Raw genomic sequence first — 24,582 nt, 5'->3', positions numbered from 1 at the left:
AACCCGGATGGGTAGCAGAAGGTACCCATGTAAAAAAAAAGTTCAAGGCCGCGAGCCGGCCGCAGTTACCAAAACCCACAGTCCTACAGAGGGTGCTTGTCCTATTGGCACTATGGAACCAGCCTTCATTGCCAGATCCCGCAGCCCACATAGGAGTCACCTAAACTGCAGGCACCATAGAGTCGGCTAACCCGACCGCAACACGACAGGACAACGCATTGGAGGCAAAGTGACGTTGACACTACCCGGAAACAGCTGGCGTGCTGGAACCAGGCTGGGCAGGAGGGAGTACCCGTGCCAAAGACACTGCCGAGAACCAGCTGACGGTACTGGAACCCGGATGGGTAGCAGAAGATACAAGAGCAAATGGAACTACCGAGGACCAGCTGACGGTACTGGAACCCGGATGGGTAGCAGAAGGTACAAGAGCCAATGGAACTACCGAGGACCAGCTGATGTTACTGGAACTCGGTTACTAAGCAGGAGGTACCTGTGCCAGAAAGCACTACCAAGGACCAGCAGACGTTGGTGGAACTTGGATACCGAGAAGGAGGCACCTAATCCAAAGGCACTGCCGAGAACCAGCTGACGGTACTGGAACCCGGATGGGTAGCAGAAGATACAAGAGCAAATGGAACTACCGAGGACCAGCTGACGGTACTGGAACCCGGATGGGTAGCAGAAGGTACAAGAGCCAATGGAACTACCGAGGACCAGCTGATGTTACTGGAACTTGGTTACTAAGCAGGAGGTACCTGTGCCAGAAAGCACTACCAAGGACCAGCAGACGTTGGTGGAACTTGGATACCGAGAAGGAGGCACCTAATCCAAAGGCACTGCCGAGAACCAGCTGACGGTACTGGAACCCGGATGGGTAGCAGAAGATACAAGAGCAAATGGAACTACCGAGGACCAGCTGACGGTACTGGAACCCGGATGGGTAGCAGAAGATACAAGAGCAAATGGAACTACCGAGGACCAGCTGACGGTACTGGAACCCGGATGTGTAGCAGAAGGTACAAGAGCCAATGGAACTACCGAGGACCAGCTGATGTTACTGGAACTCGGTTACTAAGCAGGAGGTACCTGTGCCAGAAAGCACTACCAAGGACCAGCAGACGTTGGTGGAACTTGGATACCGAGAAGGAGGCACCTAATCCAAAGGCACTGCCGAGAACCAGCTGACGGTACTGGAACCCGGATGGGTAGCAGAAGGTACCCATGTAAAAAAAAAGTTCAAGGCCGCGAGCCGGCCGCAGTTACCAAAACCCACAGTCCTACAGAGGGTGCTTGTCCTATTGGCACTATGGAACCAGCCTTCATTGCCAGATCCCGCAGCCCACATAGGAGTCACCTAAACTGCAGGCACCATAGAGTCGGCTAACCCGACCGCAACACGACAGGACAACGCATTGGAGGCAAAGTGACGTTGACACTACCCGGAAACAGCTGGCGTGCTGGAACCAGGCTGGGCAGGAGGGAGTACCCGTGCCAAAGACACTGCCGAGAACCAGCTGACGGTACTGGAACCCGGATGGGTAGCAGAAGATACAAGAGCAAATGGAACTACCGAGGACCAGCTGACGGTACTGGAACCCGGATGGGTAGCAGAAGGTACAAGAGCCAATGGAACTACCGAGGACCAGCTGATGTTACTGGAACTCGGTTACTAAGCAGGAGGTACCTGTGCCAGAAAGCACTACCAAGGACCAGCAGACGTTGGTGGAACTTGGATACCGAGAAGGAGGCACCTAATCCAAAGGCACTGCCGAGAACCAGCTGACGGTACTGGAACCCGGATGGGTAGCAGAAGGTACCCATGTAAAAAAAAAGTTCAAGGCCGCGAGCCGGCCGCAGTTACCAAAACCCACAGTCCTACAGAGGGTGCTTGTCCTATTGGCACTATGGAACCAGCCTTCATTGCCAGATCCCGCAGCCCACATAGGAGTCACCTAAACTGCAGGCACCATAGAGTCGGCTAACCCGACCGCAACACGACAGGACAACGCATTGGAGGCAAAGTGACGTTGACACTACCCGGAAACAGCTGGCGTGCTGGAACCAGGCTGGGCAGGAGGGAGTACCCGTGCCAAAGACACTGCCGAGAACCAGCTGACGGTACTGGAACCCGGATGGGTAGCAGAAGGTACAAGAGCCAATGGAACTGCCGAGAACCAGCTGGCGGTGCTGGAGCCCAGGGTAAATACTAAAAACAGAAGAGCCAGAGGTGTATTTGGAGGAGGTTTTAAATCCGTACTACAGTGGATGTGGACAAAGCAGGAGAATTTGCCGGACACACAGCTGGGGATCAGCTGACGTTACTGAATCCCAATAACACTGGAGCAAGCGTTGACTGTGCAGACGGCACTTCTGAGCAGCAACTAGCGGTATTGGAGCCCAGGGTAAATACTAAAAACGGAGGAGCCAGAGGTGTAATTGGAGCAAGTTTTAAATAAGTAGCACAGTGAATATGGACAGAGCAGGAGAAATTGCCGTGAACACAGCAGGGGAACAGCTGACGTTACCGAACCCCAATAACACCGCAGCAAGTGTTGACTGTGCAGACAGCACTTCCGAGCGCCAACTGGCGGTGCTGGAGCCCAGGGATAAGAATGAAAACAGAGGAGCCAGAGGAGTAATTGGAGCAACTTTAAAATGTGTAGTACAGTGGATGTGGACAAATCAGGAGAAATTGCCGTCCGCACAGCAGGAGAACAGCTGACGTTACTGAACCCCAATAACACGGCAGCAAGTGTTGACTGTGCAGACGGCACTTCCGAGCGCCAACTGGCGGTGCTGGAGCCCAGGGATAAGAATGAAAACAGAGGAGCCAGAGGTGTAATTGGAGCAACTTTAAAATCTGTAGTAGTGAGAATGTGGACAGAGCAGGAGAAATTGCCGTCCGCACAGCAGGGGAACAGCTGACGTTACTGAACCCCAATAACATGGTAGCAAGTGTTGACTGTGCAGACAGCACTTCCGAGCGCCAACTGGCGGTGCTGGAGCCCAGGGATAAGAATGAAAACAGAGGAGCCAGAGGTGTAATTGGAGCAACTTTAAAATCTGTAGTAGTGAGAATGTGGACAGAGCAGGAGAAATTGCCGTCCGCACAGCAGGGGAACAGCTGACGTTACTGAACCCCAATAACACGGCAGCAAGTGTTGACTGTGCAGACAGCACTTCCGAGCGCCAACTGGCGGTGTTGGAGCCCAGGGTAAATACTAAAAACGGAGGAGCCAGAGGTGTAATTGGAGCAAGTTTTAAATAAGTAGCACAGTGAATATGGACAGAGCAGGAGAAATTGCCGTGAACACAGCAGGGGAACAGCTGACGTTACTGAACCCCAATAACATGGTAGCAAGTGTTGACTGTGCAGACGGCACTTCCGAGCGCCAACTGGCGGTGCTGGAGCCCAGGGATAAGAATGAAAACAGAGGAGCCAGAGGTGTAATTCGAGCAACTTTAAAATGTGTAGTACAGTGGATGTGGACAAAGCAGGAGAAATTGCCGTCCGCACAGCAGGAGAACAGCTGACGTTACTGAACCCCAATAACACGGCAGCAAGTGTTGACTGTGCAGACGGCACTTCCGAGCGCCAACTGGCGGTGCTGGAGCCCAGGGATAAGAATGAAAACAGAGGAGCCAGAGGTGTAATTCGAGCAACTTTAAAATGTGTAGTACAGTGGATTTGGACAAAGCAGGAGAAATTGCCGTCCGCACAGCAGGAGAACAGCTGACGTTACTGAACCCCAATAACACGGCAGCAAGTGTTGACTGTGCAGACGGCACTTCCGTGCGCCAACTGGCGGTGTTGGAGCTCAGGGATAATACTGAAAACAGAGGAGCCAGAGGTGTAATTGGAGCAACTTTAAAATCTGTAGTAGTGAGAATGTGGACAGAGCAGGAGAAATTGCCGTCCGCACAGCAGGGGAACAGCTGACGTTACTGAACCCCAATAACATGGTAGCAAGTGTTGACTGTGCAGACAGCACTTCCGAGCGCCAACTGGCGGTGCTGGAGCCCAGGGATAAGAATGAAAACAGAGGAGCCAGAGGAGTAATTGGAGCAACTTTAAAATGTGTAGTACAGTGGATGTGGACAAATCAGGAGAAATTGCCGTCCGCACAGCAGGAGAACAGCTGACGTTACTGAACCCCAATAACACGGCAGCAAGTGTTGACTGTGCAGACGGCACTTCCGAGCGCCAACTGGCGGTGTTGGAGCTCAGGGATTACAGTTCAGGTGGTAGAAACATGAACAGAACAGGAGACCTGGATACTGTTGCCAACCAATTATTTATTCTGGAAGAGGACTGGCAAATTCATGAGAGATCCAGGCCTTGTTCATTTTGAGAAAAGTAAGCCGGTCAACGTTATCGGAGGATAGTCGCATGCGACGGTCTGTTAGTACACCACCTGCGGCACTAAAGACGCGTTCCGATAATACACTAGCAGCAGGGCAAGCTAGCACCTCCAGTGCATACTGACTAAGCTCTGGCCATGTATCCAGCTTACAGACCCAAAACTTGAAGGGAGAAGAGCCGTCTGGGAGTACACTAAGAGGGCAAGACATGTAGTCTGTCACCATCTGACGGAAACGTTGCCTCCTGCTGACTGGAGCTGTCTGTGATGGTGTAGACATTTGTGGCGGCGGGGACACAAAACTTTGCCACATTTCGGCCATACTGGTCTTGCCTTGTGCTGAGGCGCTGCTTCTGCTCCCTCTTTGTGCAGAGCTTCCTCCACTGCCTCGACGCACTGAGCTGCTTTGTAAAGCACTAGCAGCACTGCTCTCGGTTGGAATGGAGAACATGATGGAATGCACCAGTGCGTCTTGGTACTCCCGCATTTTACGCTCCCGGTTCAATGGTGTTATGAGGCTTTGTAAGTTGTCCCGGTAGCGAGGATCTAGGAGGGTGGACACCCAATAATCAGCCGTGTTGAGAATGTGGGCGATGCGGCGGTCGTTTCTGAGGCACTGCAGCATGAAATCAACCATGTGCTGCAGACTGCCAACTGGCCAAGAAACGCTGTCCCCTGCTTGAGGCGTGATCTCTGCCTGCTCTGCATCACCCCACCCTCGCTCTAGATACTGACTACTAGAGCATTGTGTACCTCCCTCCTCTGGACAGATGTCTTCCTCATCCATTGACTCCTCCTCATCCTCCTCACAAAGTGTCCCCTGCCTAGGCCTTTGTGAGGAACCACGTTGCGCAGACTGTAGAGAAGCAGATGGCATTTGTGACTCCTCATCCTCCACCTCTTCCAAAACCTCGTCCCTTAGTGCTTGCAGTGTTTTTTCAAGCAGGCAGATAAGGGGGATAGTCATGCTGACTAGTGCATCATCTGCACTCGCCATCCGCGTGGAATAATCGAAGGCACGCAAAACGTGGCAAATGTCCTTCATAGAGGCCCACTCAGTGGTGGTGAAGTGTGAACGGCGCGCACTGCGACTTGTTTGCGCCTGCTGCAGCTGGTACTCCATTACTGCTGCCTGCTGCTCACACAACCTCTCCAACATATGTAACGTTGAATTCCACCTGGTGGGTAGGTCACATATGATGCGATGTTCCGGAAGACATAATCGGCGCTGCAGAGCTGCAATGCGTGATCTTGCATTGCTGGAACGCCGCAAGTGAGCGCACTCTATGCGGACCTTGTGAAGCAGTGCATCAAGATCCGGATAGTCCCTCAAAAAACTCTGCACGACCAAGTTGAGCACATGTGCCAGACATGGGATGTGAGTGAGGTTGCCTAGGCCCAGAGCTGCCACCAGATTTCGGCCATTGTCACACACTACCATGCCTGGCTGGAGATTCGCTGGCACAAACCACACGTCACTCTGCTGCTTGATGGCATTCCAGAGCTCCTGCGCTGTGTGGCTTCGATTCCCCAAAGAAATTAATTTTAATACGGCCTGTTGACGTTTGGCCACGGCTGTGCTCATATCGGTCATCATAACAGGTAACCGTTCACGGGTCGATGTGGAGGTAGACCGTGACGGCTCCTGCAGCGCTGATTCAGAGGAACTGGAGTATGAGGAGGAGTCAATGTGTACAGACTGGATTCCTGCAATCCTTGGAGTTGGCAGAACACGTACAGCGCCACTCTCAAGATCTGTACCCGGCTCCACAACATTTACCCAATGGGCAGTGAGGGAAAGGTATCGTCCCTGTCCATGCTTACTGGTCCACGCATCAGTGGTCAGGTGGACCTTGCTACTGACGGCGTTTTGTAGCGCATGTTTAATTTTTCCCTCCACATGATGTTGCAGGGCAGGGACGGCTTGCCTGCTGAAATAAAAGCGGCTGGGCACGTTGTATTGTGGGACTGCCAATGCCATAAAGTTACGGAATGTGTCAGTCTCCACCAGCCTGAATGATAGCATTTCAAGGGCCAGTAGTTTAGCAATGCCAGCATTCAGAGCCTGTGCTCGGGGGTGGTTTGCCGAGTATGGGCGCCTTTTCTCCCATGCCTGTGCTAACGATGGCTGTAGACTGGCCTGGGAGTGTGAGGATGACTGGGAAAGTGGTGCTGTGGGTGGAATTACACTGTGTCTCTGTACAACAGTGCCAGAGATTCTTCCATGGCGATCCTGTGAGGAAGCCGAACCAGCTGTGTGTGAGCTGGAGGAAGAGGCTACAACACGAGCTGAAGAGGTGGTAGGTGGCGCTGTAGGTTGGCCTAGGTCTTCAGTGTGTTTGTGTAACTCCACCACGTGCTTGGTCCGCACATGTTTCCACATATTTGTGGTATTGAGGTTGCTGACACTTTTCCCTCTTTTCACCTTCTGATTACACAGCTTGCATTTGACAAAGCAAATGTCATCTGCAACTGTGTCAAAAAAGGACCAGGCACTGCAAGTCTTGGGAGCGCCCGCTTTGGATTTTGGAAGAGCCATGCTCCTAATGGGTGCCGAAGTGGAGGCTACAGGCAACCAAGTCTGCCCCCTCCCTCTCCCTCCTTTTTGGGCCGTTCGGGGAATCTCTTCCTCAGAGCTGCTCCCACCACCTTCCTGTCCCTCACGCCATGATGGGTCAAGGACCTCATCATCTACACCACCCTCTTCAAACAACTGCTTCTCCTGGGTAGTCTCGACAGCACAGTACGCACCAGAAAGTGGCACCTGAGTCTCATCATCAGATGCGTACTGAGGTGTGCTGCTGACCATAGGCACTGGCCCACCCGCCTCTTCAGATTCAGAGAGACAAAACGGTTGCGCATCACTGCATACTACCTCTTCTTCAAATTCTCGAATTCTGCTTGGCTGGCCCCCTCTTTCCAAGCCAAGAGATTCAGAGAACAGAAGTAGAGATGGCTCCTGTCCAGGGCTCTCTGACTGCCTGGGCAATTTGGCAGGTGGTGAAGAGACAGATGGGTGCTCTTCAGTGCTCAGGACCTGAGAGGATCTGGAACTAATTGAAGTCGATGCGTTAGCTGCCATCCATCCGACAACGGCTTCAATTTGGTCCTCGCGCAGCAGTGGGGTACGGCTAGCTCCTACAAAGCTGCGCATAAAGGACTGTTCCCTGGTAAAACTGGGGGATGCTGAGTCACTGGTGCCCGCAGCAGGCACAGAATCCCCACGTCCTCTCCCTGCAGGCACAGAATCCTCACGTCCTCTCCCTGCAGAAACTCCACGCCCACGCCCACGACCACGACCACATGCCTTACTCCCTGCCTTCTTCATCTTGGTAGACTGATAAAGATAGGCAGAAAAGTACTAAGGGCTTAGTGTGCTTATTCCTGAACAGCTGCTAACAGGTATAAGAAACACTAATTTTATAAAGTGTGGACTAGACTTTAATATGAGCTAATGTGGCCTACACAACTGTAAAGTGGAGTGTTTGGTGAACTTTATTTAGGTTTTTTTTGTCACAAAAAGACACTGGATGTGCCTAAAGATGTAATAACGATAGTATCACAAACTTTTTGTAGCTATTACAATGTAGGAAGGTAACCTACAATGCAATAGATGAGGCTGCAAAAAATAGGCTAATACTAATCTGGCTGGGGCTGCAGGGCCCAATGCTGCAGAAAGGCTCCTCTATCTACTCCTATATAGTGTGTTTGGAATCAATTTAGCTGAATATGGATGGAACCACCACACTAATAGGAGATATCAGGAAAAATTATGAATTGGCAATAAAGGACAATGTATGAGGCAGTGACACACACTGAGTGCACTACAACCAGACGGGGTTGAAGCACACACTACAGGGTGAGCTGCACTCACACACCAGACCTTGCAGACAGCGGTGAACAGTACAGATGCAGAGCACTGTGCACTAGTGCTGCAAGACGGAAAAAAAATTCTCTATCTACTCCTATATAGTGTGTTTGGAACCAATTTAGCTGAATACAGATGGAACCACCACACTAATAGGAGATATCAGGAAAAATTATGAATTGGCAATAAAGGACAATGTATGAGGCAGTGACACACACTGAGTGCACTACAACCAGACGGGGTTGAAGCACACACTACAGGGTGAGCTGCACTCACACACCAGACCTTGCAGACAGCGGTGAACAGTACAGATGCAGAGCACTGTGCACTAGTGCTGCAAGACGGAAAAAAATTTCTCTATCTACTCCTATATAGTGTGTTTGGAACCAATTTAGCTGAATACAGATGGAACCACCACACTAATAGGAGATATCAGGAAAAATTATGAATTGGCAATAAAGGACAATGTATGAGGCAGTGACACACACTGAGTGCACTACAACCAGACGGGGTTGAAACACACACTACAGGGTGAGCTGCACTCACACACCAGACCTTGCAGACAGCGGTGAACAGTACAGATGCAGAGCACTGTGCACTAGTGCTGCAAGACGGAAAAAAATTTCTCTATCTACTCCTATATAGTGTGTTTGGAACCAATTTAGCTGAATACAGATGGAACCACCACACTAATAGGAGATATCAGGAAAAATTATGAATTGGCAAAAAAGGACAATGTATGAGGCAGTGACACACACTGAGTGCACTACAACCAGACTTGGCTGAAGCACACACTACAGGGTGAGCTGCACTCACACACACAGACCTTGCAGACAGCGGTGAACAGCACAGGGAACTGTGCACTAGCACTGCAAGGCACAGTGATTTAGAAAGTAGCTTGGGTAAAGCAGTATAGAGCAAATAGGTAGCTAAAACTGTCCCTCAGAACAACAGCGTCCTATCCCTAACTGAATTCACAGCAGAGTGAGCTCAAAATGGCGGCGGTGGCTTTTATAGTGCATCATGACATCATTTCAGCAGCCAATCACAGCCATGCCATTAGTTAAGATGCCTACATGCCTAACAGGATGTGCCCACACTTCTTAGGATCCTCATTGGCTGAATAAAATGAAAATGTCTCATTGCATTATGGGAACTTCCGATTCCGGTATACGATATTGCAATAGTATCGGAATTAAGTATCGGAATTCCGATACCGCGAATATCGGCCGATACCCGATATTTCAGTATCGGAATGCTCAACACTACTTAATACATTTAGTATTACCACAACCATACTGATCTGTAGAATAAAGTCAAAAGTAAATGTTATAGAAACAACCCCCCAAAAAATAAATAAATAAATAAAAAACTAGAAGAATTGATGTGTTGGTTCAGCTCCACCCTACAAGGAATTTTCTGTTTTTTTAACCATATTAGTAAATTAAATGGTGCAACTAAAAATACAACTCATGCAAACAACAAGCCTCATGACTACAATACATCAATACTGAATGCAGGGAGGAAAAAACTTTCAGCCTGTGCTCACTGGCTCATACTTTCCTACTACAGGCACAATATTTTAATTACATGTAAAGCCAATTAAGTTCCCAACATATTCTTTAACCTTGTTTGGAAAACTAAGCCCTAGGAGGAAAACCCAAATGTACGCTGGAAGCGCCCGCTAACTCCATACTGATAGTGGCTCTAGGGTTCACGTGCTCTTTAAGAGAAAGTATGTGCGTTACTGAGTTATAACTATGGATTACTATCATTTAAATAAATTCATATTCATATTACTAACCCTTAAAGGAGTTGTCTGGAATAAACAATTGATGATCTATTCAGAGAATATAAGAATTGGTGGATGGTCGACACTCAACACCCCCACTGATCAGCTAAAGTCTGCTCCGGTGCTTGTCGGATAGAAGCAACATAGTGGTGGGAACACAGCAGCACCTTGTCTCCTATTCAAGCAGATTTCAACTGATCAGTAGGGGTTTCAGGTATTAGACCCCCACCAATCTCATTGAGGTGCTGCGTGTCGGATCCCCGCCATATTAATTGCTTATCCCACAATCAATTGTTTAATCCGGGACAACCCTTTTATTTTACACTAACCACCTAACCCCCCCAAAAAATTACCAAGACTATATCTTAAATAGGCAAAGGCAATAAATGGCTTAAATATGCCATGTGTGCCACTAGAACTGCATTTACATTAAAGCTATAGTTTAATAGTAGAGATAAACAATTACTTTTAGTCCGATACGCTATTTGCCATAGCTTTATTATTATCTACATTAGTTTTCTTTGTAGTTCACATTGTGATTGGCTTATTGTATCAAATTGTAATGCAAAAACAATGAACAAGATAATCATGAAAATGTCACATGCTGCTATCTATCTATCTATCTATTTACCTATCTATCTATTTATCTATCTATCTATCTAGTACAATCTTTTTTTTTTTTTTTTTAAAAATGTGTTTCTCCCAAAATATGACAGTCACTTATATTTTTTGTTCTGAAAGTTAGGCTGGGACTTATTTTCAGGGGATATCTTATTTTTTTCCATGAACAACAATCCACATTTACTCTTGAACAAAAAAAAATCAACATTTACTTAAATATAATCCTGTCTTCACATACACACTGCACATACACATGGAAATATACATGCACTGCACATATGGTACATACCAGCCTATCTCCTCTTCAGTTCCTCTAGACTCCTTGACGTTATAGGACATTTGGTGACATCATGGTCACATAAACGTGATGGCACCAAAAGGTCCTTAAAGGGGTTGTCCCAGGAAACAAAAGTTCATTTTAATCAATAGATCTTGGAATAATAATAACTTCCACAATTGGATGTGTTTAAATAAAATGTTCCTGTGCTGAGATAATCTTATAAATGTGCCCCTGCTGTGTACTGTGTAATGGCTGTGTCTGACCGTGCAGGAACATGGTCTGATCATACCACATCTCCTGGGACGCAAAAGAGTATACAGACATTACAGCATGGGATCGCAAATGATGCAGGAAATTTTTTTTTCTCACAAAAAGAATCAACTGTGATCCCGTCCTGTAATGTCTGTATACTCTCTTTTTCTTCCTCCCCTGTGGATGTGTTATCATCAGACCATGCTCCTGCACTGTCGCACCTGCAAGGATTTTAAAGGCAAAGCCACTTCAAGAAAGCGCTGATGGTCATTTTTCTGAAGTGGCTTTGCTGGGGTCTTATCAGACATTTTTGTGCTGTGTCTGCCACCAGTGTCTTTAACTCTATACTTTCAAGTATAGGAAGTGGAGAGCAACTTCTTGTAACCACTTCAGGGTTTTCTAAAAGAAGTGACCTAAGACAGAACATGTGTACGGCAATATCGCTTTTTCAGGCGGATTCCGGGCGGAAACCGTGTGCACACACCATAGATCAGCTGAGCATAAACCAATGACCACAAAGTTCAATGAACTCAAGTAACATAAAGAAGAGTGGGGGCAAAGTTCTCCAGTATGTTGTCAGATTAAAAAAAATCATACAGAAAACAATTGCTTCAAGTTACTGCTGCTAAAGGTGGTTGTACAAGAGATTTATTCATGAGGTACACTTAGTCTTTTAGGCTCTGCTTCATCATTTTGGCTTAGATTTTGCTAGATAACTAACAACATGGTGTAATCTATCATGTCCGCCTACATGAAACGGGCAGCAATACATAGTCTACTGTGTCTTGCTGTCCGTCTCCAATAGGCGTATACAGCAGAATATAGGGTGACTCTGTCGGCACCATTATAGTCAATGGCCCTGTCGATACATAAGCCTGAATCCCGTTTTGCAGGGGGTCCGGACGTAAACCCCCGACAGGACCACTGAACATAGGAGAAAACCCTGTGTGAAAGGGCCTTAGATCACATTGTAAATGAACAGTTACATCTTGTAACAATGGAGAGGTGCAGATTCGTGCTGGTTAGAGAATATATCTGGTGTTGGTGTTACAGTGACTGTTGGTAAAGAATTGAAGAATGTTATCTATTATAATGCGCCTCCTCTCAAAGTGAAGGTCATAATAATATTCTCTGGAGCTTCGTAAAATCAGATAGGGTTCACCTACGCTGTGTGATCTCTCTGTAATACACTTCTGCCTATATTGCGCGCATTCTTTACATGCTTCCATAATACATCAAAGGCACCACTATCATTCTTTGAAGAAAAAAACGATTCCCCAGACACTCCTGGAAGCTTTCTTCTGACTGATGGGAGTGTATTAGATTGTATTTGTGGAGAGGAGCATGAATGTGCAGACAACCTCCTGACTGTTTCCAAATTAATCCGTTTTATGTGCGGCCATAATTTCCCAGATAAGCATGAGTGTATCCTAAATTGCGTGACTTGTGTCATTGTGTTCAGTCTCGCAATGAAACGTGGCAGATTAAGCCATGTGTGTCACACTTGCATCTGTCACTATTAGGGAAAAAAATCCTGAGGATTTCAAGTACAGGAGGGTCACAGTCTGCGCAGAAAGTATCATCACAAATGTAAAAAAAAAGGTTTTCAGAGATATCGCTTAAGAGGGGAGAAAGAATTCCCGATGTCCCTTCTGATCAGTTTTCACTGCTGCCCAGGAAGCAAGTAAAATGTTTATATTTCAAAAATGGCGTGGAAAATAAAGACATGTCACTATGAAGTGGTGCAATGTTCATGGCTTGTAGTGGTTGTTTGGGACTGGTTTACCACGCTTTGCTGGTATTGAGTTTAGCCCTATTGCCTGGGTCTGATCTGCAATATTTATTATTATTCCTGCTTATATATCATATTTCACAGGCAACATTATCACTGCCTCCATTGGGGCTCACAATCTACATTCCCTATCAGTATGTCTTTGGAGTGTGGGAGGAAACCGGAGAACCCAGAGGAAACCCACGCAAACACAGGGAGAACATACAAACTCCTTGCAGATGTTGTCCTTGGTGGGATTTAAACCCAGGACCCCAGCGCTGCAAAGCTACAGTGCTAACCACTGAGCCACCCATACCAGAAAGAGCCCATGGAAAATGGTGGTGCAGCGTCATGTCAAAAAAAGCTATTGGTTCTTTTCTAACACTGAGCTGTCCTTTATACATTCTATGGAATCTCTCATTATTTAGAAACCGCCCAATGTTAACAGATAGAGCTTTATGGGGCATGTATTCACTAATTACTCCTTCTCATCATCGGGGTTTGCAATCTTATACTACTATCTCTCATACATACACTGGAGTCAATTTAATAGGAAACCAATGGTCTGTATGTCTTTTGAACGTGGAAGGAAACCGGAGTAAAGCAACACAAGTATTAGAAGAAAGCAGAGTTTCTTGTATTTACCTTCATCATTTACCTCCGCGTGTTACTGACCCATAATACCATACCCATAGACTCCTACGGTGTCCTACTGTGCTTTGGATCTCTCATAAAATTTGCCATGATGCTGTGTTATGTTTAGCTACAGGTGCATCTCACTAAATTAGAATATCATCAAAAAGTTAATTTATTTCAGTTATTCAATACAAAAAGTGATACTCATATATTATATAGAGTCATTACAAACTGAGTGATTTATTTCAAGTGTTTATTTCTGTTAATGTTGATGATTATGGCTTACAGCCAATGAAAACACAAAAGTCATTATCTCAGTAAATAAGACTAAGGGACCTATTGAAACGCTTAGGAAGCCTTTGCAGGTGTTTTTTGTTAATTATTTTAATTTACTGAGATAATGACTTTTGTGCTTTCATTGGCTGTAAGCCATAATCATCAACATTAACAGAAATAAACACTTGAAATAAATCACTCAGTTTGTAATGACTCTATGTAATATATGAGTATCACTTTTTGTATTGAATAACTGAAATAAATTAACTTTTTGATGATATTCTAATTTAGAGAGATGTACCTGTATATCTATACCTACTAGTATTGCTTCTAGTGACACGCAAACGTGCTCGGATAAGGTGTTATCCGTGCTTGTGTGCTAACCGAGTAGCTTCGGTGTGCTCGAATACTATGTTCGAGTCGCCGCAACTGCATGTCTCGCGGCTGTCCGACAGCCACAGCACATGCAGGGTTTGCCTGTTTGTTAGGCAATCCCTGCATGTGTTTCGGCTGTCTAACAGCCGCGAGACATGCAGCTGCGGCGACTTGAACATAGTATTCGAGCACGCCGAAGCTACTCATTTAACACCCGAGCATGCTCGGTTAACACCTTATCCGAGCACGTTCGCGCATCACTAATTGCTTCATGAAAGTTATCATACACCTACAGGATAGGTGATACGTTTCTGATTAGTGAGACCCCCACCGATTCTAAAAAGGAAGTTCTGAAATGCTTAATCACAATGGAGGGTTGGCCAGGCATGTGTGGCACAACTCCATTCATCTTCTATGGGTCTCCCAGAGATAGCGGAGTGCAGTGCTTGGCCTTTCCTGTTAGTCTCACAGATAATGAATGGAGCATTTCCGAGCCTCGTTCATAAGTTTATTAGGGACCCAGTAATGAGACCCCCACTGGTTGTAAGGTTTTAACCAATGTTGTGGATGGATGATAACTAGAGTGAAGCAAAAAGATTTGCAGAATTCAGGACCCAGTGGCCACAATAATCATCCATGGGCTGGACCAGAGCACTGCAAGTCTCATACTACCTGTGGCATCCCTAGCACCTATGATTAGTAGTCCCTTGGGACATCATGTGTGCGTCATGCTGCAATGGAATAATCAGAAGAGGTGTTGGAGAAGCAGTACCACTGTAGGTAGTAGGAGGTTCTCAGAGCTCTGGTCAAGCCGCCACGGAAAGGGTCCTGCAAGAATTTGTCATCAGCTCTGGTGATAACTTTCAATGTTGAGAATGACCCTTTAATACAGTACTATAATTTGCAGAGGCATTATTTGGTGGCACATTGACAGTTTTACTTGAGAAGGTGCTATCACTTAACAAACTCAGATTTAGTTTTGTTTTGTCTGCAAAAAATGTCCTATGAGGAACGGTTACAGGATTTGGGAATGTTTAGGTTGCAAAAGAGAAGACTGAGAGGAGACCTAATAGCTGTCTACAAATATCTCAAGGGCTGTCACATTGTAGAGGGATCAGCTTTATTCTCATTTACACAAAGACAGACTAGAATCAATGGGATGAAACTGAATGGGAGAAGATACAGATTAGATATTATAAAAAACTTTTTGACAGTGAGGGTGATCAATGAGTGGAACAGGCGGCCACGAGAGGTGGTGAGTTCTCCTTCAATGGAAGTCTGGACAGACATCTGTCTGAGATGGTTTAGTGAATCCTGCATTGAGCAGGGGTTTGGTCCCTTCCAACTTGACCTTTCTATGTTTTCTCATGATGGATGGTCCTATGAGTAACACAACTATGTTTCATTTACTTTCAGGAAAGTTTACTTGCATTGAAGTTAAGTTTCACCTGGAGCGTCAGATGGGATACTACTTGATACAGATGTACATTCCCAGCTTACTCATTGTCATCTTATCCTGGGTGTCCTTCTGGATTAACATGGATGCGGCTCCTGCTAGAGTTGCTTTGGGAATTACAACTGTCCTAACAATGACAACTCAGAGCTCAGGCTCAAGAGCTTCCCTTCCAAAGGTAAGAGAACATGGGCTTTCTGCTTTACGGGGATGGTAGTGCGTCATTATTGAAGTCAGCCATTGTTTGATTTGAGCATGCAGCCATTTAATATAGTAAAGGATATATTTGCAATTGAATCCATTCTGTGTTGAGTTTATAATAGGACTAAGAACTTGAATAAACATTCTCTATCATCGTGTTAGAGAGATAAGTGGTTTTGTCAATTAGATGTATTGATATTATCTCCTGGGCTGCTAATATAATGGCTATTTGCATTCATTATCCTGCAGATCTTTTAAGCTCATGATATGCCCATGGAGTATAATGACAAACACTATAGTATTAATTGTCACTGACAGCTTTCTACAGGCTGAACGTTAATGCAAATATAGTACCTGAATGGGGATAGTGAACAATGATTTCCCTGCTGCCCTTCATGCCCTCTGGCCTCCATGCCAATTAACTTTCTCCCGCTTGCAACTGTTGATAAACCCTATAGGGATGGATGGATAGATAGATAAATAGAAAAATTGGAGGTTGGTCTTCTAGGAGTATTTGCAACTGTGCATCCTTAGCAGAATTCTATATTTATAGCAAAATGTATTATTCTGGACATGGGTTGTCGTTTTAAATGAATCATCTTGAAGTTTTAGTTGCTTTTTTGTTTTTTCACTTAAATGCATGTATTTTGGGCTAAAAATCATTTTTGCTAATGGGTTTCATTAAGGGGATTGTACAGTCTCAGAAGAAAAGTTTTCAAGTTATCCTATGCTCATTGTTACACATCTGTTCGGGTATCTTAGGCTCCGTTTCCTTCCCCTGGGTCCATTGCCCTTTGTTGTGCTCCACGTCAGGTTTTGCAAGTTGCCCAGAGTGGATCAATGACCTCATCTCCCCAGACCTATATAGGACCCATTTAGACACACACCTGTGTCTTGGGATTGAGACTCTAGACCTATGTTTGGTGCGCTGCACCATCTATGCTTTTTGTGTTTGTGTTTGCATTTCATACCCGCTGGGTTCAACTTCATCCCTCTTGCTGTTCCTGAGATTCCTTTGCCTTCCTGCCCACGTGCCTTCCTGTTTGTTATATTGACTTCCGGGGTCCGTGTGCCCACCCAGACCTGAGGCTCAGTGAATCCACCTCTCCTGGGGAGCCTAACACACTGTATTCCCCATGCGGGTGGGTGATTTTTTATCTGAAACAAGTCGGCATTTGACTGCAAGCATCCAAATTGTATACTTGTAGGAATGTGACCAACCAACTCATACACGGAATACTGTGGAATCGTGACAGATACAATTCGCACACTAACATGATTCAACAGTCTGCAGTCACATAGAGTGGCTGCAGACTTTTCTTCTGAAACCAGACAACCGTTACCAATTTTGGTCTATTGTTCCTTTATAGCCTCTATGTATCACTGTACAGTCATGGCCAAAAGTTTTGAGAATGACACCAAAATTATATTTTCACATGATCTGCTGGCCTCTGGTTTTTATTAGTGTTTGTCTGATGTTTATATCACATACAGAAATATAATTGCAATCATATTATGAGTACCAATAGGTTACATTGACAGTTAGAATGAGTTAATGCAGCAAGTCAATATTTGCAGTGTTGCCCCTTCTTCTTCAAGACCTCTGTAATTCTCTCTGGCATGCTCTCAATCAACTTTTGGACCAAATCCTGACTGATAGCAGTCCATTCTTGCATAATCAATGCTTGCATTTTGCCAAAATTTGTTGGTTTTTGTTTGTCCACCCGTCTCTTGATGATTGACCACAAGTTCTCAATGGGATTAAGATCTGGGGAGTTTCCAGGCCATGGACCCAAAATCTCTATGTTTTGTTCCATGAGCCATTTAGTTATCACCTTTGCTTTATGGCAAGGTGCTCCATCATGCTGGAAAAGGCATTGTTTGGCGCCAAACTGCTCTTGGACGGTTGGGAGAAGTTGCTCTTGGAGGACATTCTGGTACCATTCTTTATTCATGGCTGTGTTTTTAGGCAAGACTGTGAGTGAGCCGATTCCCTTGGCTGAGAAGCAACCCCACACATGAATGGTTTCAGGATGCTTTACAGTTGGCATGAGACAAGACTGGTGGTAGCGCTCACCTCTTCTTCTCCGAATAAGCTGTTTTCCAGATGTCCCAAACAATCAAAAAGGGGATTCATCAGAGAAAATGACTTTGCCCCAGTCCTCAGCAGTCCACTCCCTGTACCTTTTGCAGAATATCAGTCGGTCCCTGATGTTTTTTCTGGAGAGAAGTGGCTTCTTTGCTGCCCTCCTTGAAACCAGCCCTTGCTCAAAGAGTCTCCGCCTCACAGTGCGTGCAAAAGCACTCACACCAGCCTGCTGCCATTCCTGAGCAAGCTCGGCACTGCTGGTAGTCCCATCCCGCAGCTGAAACAGTTTTAAGATACGGTCCTGGCGCTTGCTGGTCTTTCTTGGGCGCCCTGGAGCCTTTTTGACAACAATGGAAGCTCTCTCCTTGAAGTTCTTGATGATGCGATAGATTGTTGACTGAGGTGCAATCTTTGTAGCTGCGATACTCTTCCCTGTTAGGCCATTTTTGTGCAGTGCAATGATGGCTGCACGTGTTTCTTTAGAGATAACCATGGTTAACTGAAGAGAAACAATGATACCAAGAACCAGCCTCCTTTTAAAGTGTCCAGTGATGTCATTCTTACTTAATCATGACTGATTGAACGCCAGCCCTGTCCTCATCAACACCCACACCTGTGTTAATGGATCAATCACTAAAATGATGTTAGCTGCTCCTTTTAAGGCAGGACTGCAATGATGTTGAAATGTGTTTTGGGGGTTAAAGTTCATTTTCTGGGCAAATATTGACTTTGCAAGTACTGTAATTGCTGTTAAGCTGATCACTCTTTGACATTCAGGAGTATATGCAAATTGCCAATACAAAAAATAAAGCAGTAAACTTTGGAAAAATTACTATTTGTCTCATTCTCAATACTTTTGGCCATGACTGTACATAGCTAGCTGCAGAGTTAGTAGAGAAATCCATCAGTGAGCTTGTTCTGACAGCTGCGTCTGTAATTTTATCTCTCTTCTTCTAAACTCTTTTTAGCCGATTTATCACGACAACTTTAAGTGGAAAGTTTTTACTTTATGTAAATGTATACATTTCATTAAAAATAATATTTGCAATTGTGTTTCAGTGAAATTTTTTTTTTCTAAAGTTTGAAGGTATCACTTTAAATAGCTGGGGAATTAATTAACAGTTAAATCTATCAGCGAGCTTGTTCTGACATCAGGGTCTGTAATTCTTATCTCTCGTCGCCTAAAGTATTCTTAGATGAAAACTGACCCCACCAGGGGTGGACACAGAAAGAAAAGGGCCCCTTTGCAGTCTACAAGCTCATTTTAATGCACACGTATGTGTCTGTGACGGAAGATGCTTGCTGCTTTGAAGGTGGCAGTGGGCCCCCTTACTTCTTGGGCTCCTGTGCGGCTGCTCAAGTTGATGCACCAATGGTATGTCCATCCCTGGACCACATCAGAGTTTAGCTGAACTTTGATGTGGTCATAAATTTGTTATAAGTCTGATTAAAAGAAGAAATCTTTATCTCTGACAAAAACAAATAAACCGAAAAAAAAGAATACTTTCTGCAGATGAGGAGCAACATCTTGAAATCAATACACAGGATCTAATATTTGACTGATAGCTAGCCCAAGTCATGTTTCAAGAGGTCCTACGTTAACTTTTAGGGTTGCTACCTTTAGGTGTTATCGAAGAAAGAGTTTTCTCTCTCCTAGTTTTAGGATTGGATGTGTTTAAAAAAAATGCTACTGTGCTGAGATAATCTTATAAATGTGCCCCTGCTGTGTACTGTGTAATGGCTGTGTCTGACTGTACAGGAACAAGGTCTGATCATACCACATCTCCTGGGCAGGGGAGGAAGCAAAAGAGTATACAGACATTACAGCAAAAGAGAGTATACAGACATTACAGCAAAAGAGAGTATACAGACATTACAGCAAAAGAGAGTATACAGACATTACAGTAGGGGATCACAGCTGATTCTTTCTATGAGGTAAAACATTTCCCTGCTTGTTTTAAACAATATTTTACCTCAAAGAATGGATTTGACCAGAGAGGTGTAGCCAAAATATTTACCTTCAATTTATTATTATTAAACAAAACCCAAGAAAAGAACTCAAGAAAAAAACAAACTGAGCATATACACTAAAGGAAGTAAATAAGTAAATATTAATAATACATGTAAATAACATTACTCTAGCATAAAAGTCATCCCGTCATCCCACCACGACAAGGTGTACCCATCGGGAAGGTCCTACCCTGTCTCTAGTATGAAAGCCTTACTATGAGTCAAATGACCTCAATGTGAATAAGGGCAGAGCAGGACAGGGTCCCGACTGAGACACCCATCCATGGGAAGCTCTGCCCTAAGTCACATTGAGGTCATTATTTATATGTACTGTTACTATTACTTATATACTTTCTGTAGGGTCTATGCTCATTTTGTTTTTTCTTTTGTTTTTTTTCCTGGGTTTTGTCTGTGAAATGGCCACAGTGTGAACATACTCTTATACTTTGCACTTATAATGGCTTAGAGTCCGACTCATTTCTTTGGTTTTGTTATTATTACTAATGATAGAAAACGGTGAAAATTTTAGCTAAAATCTACACTTTTTCAAAGCTGGTAAAGATTTCATTTTTTCTATTTTAAACAGCTCAAAATTTAAAATTAAGTAAAATTTCTGTGCCTTTAAATCAATTTTTTTGGCATTTTTCACTTCAATAAATACTTTTGTTGAAGACTGGTTATAAGCCTGATGGACATTGATTCTTTCTATATTTAAATTCTGTCATCAGATAATTATAGAACATAACGTACAGATAACGGCCCGGTGCTTAAGAATAAAATCTAAGTATCAGAAGCTCTTCTGACTTCTCGTAAAAATAACTTCAGGATATGAATCGTACAGGTAAAAGAAAAAAAAATGAAAGCCGGGAACGCGTATAGACGAGGATACCTGCCGCATCTTTTTTTAGATATTTCGTCTCTTAACCAAAGTCAGTTGTCATGGAAACTGGTCTTATCAGATTGGTAACGGGCCAATAAGATGATATCTCCAAACAAATCTCATCACTTGTACACCTAATCCATCAATTTAGTCATTGAGGCAAGTTTTTAATATATCATTTCAAGATATTCTGTTGTTTGTGTTCTTGAAGCATTTCACGTGGAAATAAAATGAGATATGTAAGAGATAATCCGGGGACACAGTGATAAGGACACCAGGCATTTATATGACAGGTGCATTGTTCTAATGCATTTTTTAAAGAAGTTCCACACTATCACAAGGGCAAATTCACGAAGTAATTGTTTGCTATCCTATTCCTTTCCACTAAGTTAGCTTTAAAGAGGATTTGTCTCCACACTTTACAATACAAACTGCATACATTATTACATAGCTCTCTTAGACCTGATGAAGTTAGCATACTTACTTTGAAAATTCATGCCAGAATGGCTGTATAATTCATTTTGAAATTTGTAATTTAATCTCCTCCCTCCTAACCTTATTGACAGATCCTCAATGTCCCTCCTCCCTGCTGAGATCTCACACTGCTCAGTATAAGCTGCAGCTGTCAGTCAGGCTGTATGAGTGGAGACTGAATAAATTTGGACAGAGTGAAGCAACTGAACTTGTCAATGCTTCAAATAGGATTTATTGTCACTATTTCATATCCATTGGTTACACAGCGATAAGTACAGCATTACATTAACTTTTCAAGTGAATACACGTCATCAGACCTACAGGCTATGTTCAATGCATATAGGTCAAAGCAGTCCAGGATGTGGGGTGGGATTCCCCCAAACAGGGACAACCAGGATCCAACTCCTATTTGAAGCATCTCCAAGTGCCTTTACGTGTGGGGTTCCTTCACTCTGTCTACTATTGGTCTACAGAGCTCAGTGGTTGACTCCAGAGGAATTAGCACACTTCTCAAGCTAACTCTATTTCTCTGGGTGTGCCACCTACCTGTTTAATTACTGAATATATTTGGACTCATGAGCTCCCTCACTCTATAAGGGCAGGTGCAGCAACTGTTTTCTCTCCATCCAAGAAAATCGGTTTGATTATGCTAATCAGAGTGGGATCCGATTTTCTTGGAGGTGGAGAGAAAAAAAAGTTTCTCCAGCTTCTCCATTATGCCAGTTCCTGAAAATTGAACCATGTGCACAACTCCATAGAATAACATGGGTACGATTGTGATCCGTCAAAACCCTGGATGGCACTCGTCCAATTAAAACGGTCATCTGTATGAGCCTTAACAGGGACTAATTAAAATTCTATTTTTAATATCAGGATTATAGAGCCATTCTCATATTGAATTTCATCAGGTCTACAACATGTATTCAATAACATTTGCCATGTATATAGTGAGATCTGGTGACAGATCCTCTTTAAGTTGTTTTTTTTTATTAAGTGCTATATATGAAACCATTATGAAAACAGCCTTGATGAAGAAAAGTCCTTTAATCAGATTACAAAACACAGAAACAGAACATATTCTGTGCACAGGGATCAAGTTAACCCCTTTGTGACCCAGGGTGTATTAGTACGTATCTGTGCCCTGGGCCTTATGGGCCTGATACGTATTAATACGCCCTGGCGATTTCGCCCGCACACAAACGTTGCGGGCGAGATCGCCGCCAGGTGTCAGCTGATTGTCACAGCTGACACCCTGTGCTATGTGCAAGGAGCGGTCCCGCACTGCTCCCGGCACATTAACCCCCGAAATGCTGCGATCAAAATCGATCGCAGCATTCCGGTGGCAAGAGGAGGTAAGCGCGATACTTACCTTCTCTGCCAGCGTCCAGCGGCGTCTGAATCCGGTCCCGGATGTTGACATGGTGACACGACGTCATCATGACAACATCCGGGTCACCAGGAGGCAGGAAGTTGCTTTGGTCATGCGCAGTGCATGACCAAAGTAACTTCTCCCTGTGCAGCGCTGACAGGCTGCATGGCATAGGGAGCTGCTGCTCTCTATGCCATGCAGGCAATCAGGCTGCAAAAAGTGAAAGTTCCATAGTGGGACAATGTGAACATAAATGTGTAATAAAAATGTCAGAAAGTAAAAAAAAAAATTGTAAAAATATTTTAAAAAGAAAAAAAAAATAATAAAATATATATATATATTGTACCCATAAATAAATAATCTTATGAAAAAAAACAAAAAAAACAATAAAAATACACATATTTGGTATTGCCGCGTCCGGAACGACCTGACCTATAAAATTGTCCCACTAGTTAACCCCTTTAGTGAACAAGGAAAAAAAAAAAAAAAAAAAAACGAAACATAAAACGATGTTTTATCATCATACCGCCAAACAAAAAATGGAATAAGACGCGATCAAAAAGACGAATGTAAATAAAAATAGTACCGCTGAAAACGTCATCTTGTTCCGCAAAAAACAAGCCAAATACAGCTCCAACAACAGAAAAATAAAAAAGTTATAGCTCTCAAAATAAAGCGATGCAAAAACAATTCTTTTTTCTATAAAATAGTTTTTATTGTGGAAAAGCGCCAAAATATCAAAAAAAAAAACGTACTGACCCGAAGAATAAAGCTACCTTATCAATTTTACCACACGCAGAACGGCATAAAAAAAAAAAAAAACAATTCCTGAATTGTTGGCGTTTGTTTATTCTGGCTCCCAAAAATCGGAATAGAAAGCGATCAAAGAATGTAATTTGCCCGAAAATGATACCGATAAAAACGTCAACCTGTCCCGCAAAAAACAAGCCATCACATGACTCTGTCGGCCGAAATATGGAAAAATTATAGCTCCCAAAATATGGCGATGCAAAAACTAGTCTTTGCAAAAAAATGCGTCTTTTAGCGTGTGACAGCTGTCAATCATAAAAACCCGATATGATTCTGGTATCGCTGTAATCGCACCGACTCGAAGAATAACGTCGTCTAATCACTTATACCACACGAAGAACGGCGTAAAAAATAAACTTAAGGGTTAGGGTTGTGTTAGGGTTAGGGTTGTGCTAGAGTTGTGCTAGGGTTTGGGTTAACGTTGGGCTAGGGTTAGGGTTGGGTTAGGGTTGGGATAGGGTTGGGGTTAGGGTTGGGGTTAGGGTTGGACTAGGGTTGGGCTAGGGTTAGGGTTTGGCTAGGGTTAGGGTTAGGCTAGGGTTAGGCTAAGGTTAGGGTTAGGCTAGGGTTAGGGTTAGGCTAGGGTTAGGGTTGGGCTAAGGTTCGGGTTGGGGTTGGGATTTTTTCAGAAGTAAAGAAAAAAAATGACGACGATATGGCGACTAGTGAGAGCAAGTACTCACTACTTGAGTTTGCATCGGGTGCTTGGGTATGCACCGAGTATGGCTGGTGCTCGAGTGACATCCTTGAGTCTCCTCCCCAAATATTTTGCAGCTGTTATACAGCCAAAAAAACCTTGCGGGGATTGCCTGCCATGCACGAGCGATTCCCGCATGGTTTTTTTTTGGGTGTCTAATAAAAAAAACATGCGGGGCAGGGACTCGAGCATGTCACTTGAGCACCCGCGATACTTGGTGCATACCCTAGTACTTGATGCAAACTCAAATAGCAAGCACTTGCACTCAAGACTAATGACAACTTATTCAATATGATGACCTAATGTTATCAAATTCTGTGTCGTACCTCTGGGTACAAAATGTTCACTATACCCCTTGATAAAATCC

The 24,582-nt window shown here is 44.3% G+C and overlaps 1 protein-coding gene across 3 annotated transcripts in view; it reads left to right on the top strand.

Moving 5' to 3' along the window:
* The window catches only part of GLRA2 (glycine receptor alpha 2), a 322,491-nt gene that overhangs the window by 94,597 nt on the left and 203,312 nt on the right, over positions 1-24,582 (top strand). For all 3 annotated transcript variants that reach the window (XM_073668082.1, XM_073668081.1, XM_073668083.1), the window contains one exon: positions 15,649-15,863. In XM_073668082.1, the coding sequence (XP_073524183.1) occupies positions 15,649-15,863 (215 nt within the window). The remainder of the gene's footprint in view (positions 1-15,648; positions 15,864-24,582) is intronic.

Source organism: Phyllobates terribilis, unplaced genomic scaffold (assembly GCF_046119375.1).
Source record: "Phyllobates terribilis strain yellow unplaced genomic scaffold, ASM4611937v1 Scaffold_2__4_contigs__length_985480577, whole genome shotgun sequence".
In the NCBI taxonomy this organism is placed as follows: Eukaryota; Metazoa; Chordata; class Amphibia; order Anura; family Dendrobatidae; genus Phyllobates; species Phyllobates terribilis.
Note: the sequence above shows the minus strand (reverse complement) of the source record. Positions and strands in the feature narration are given on the sequence as shown.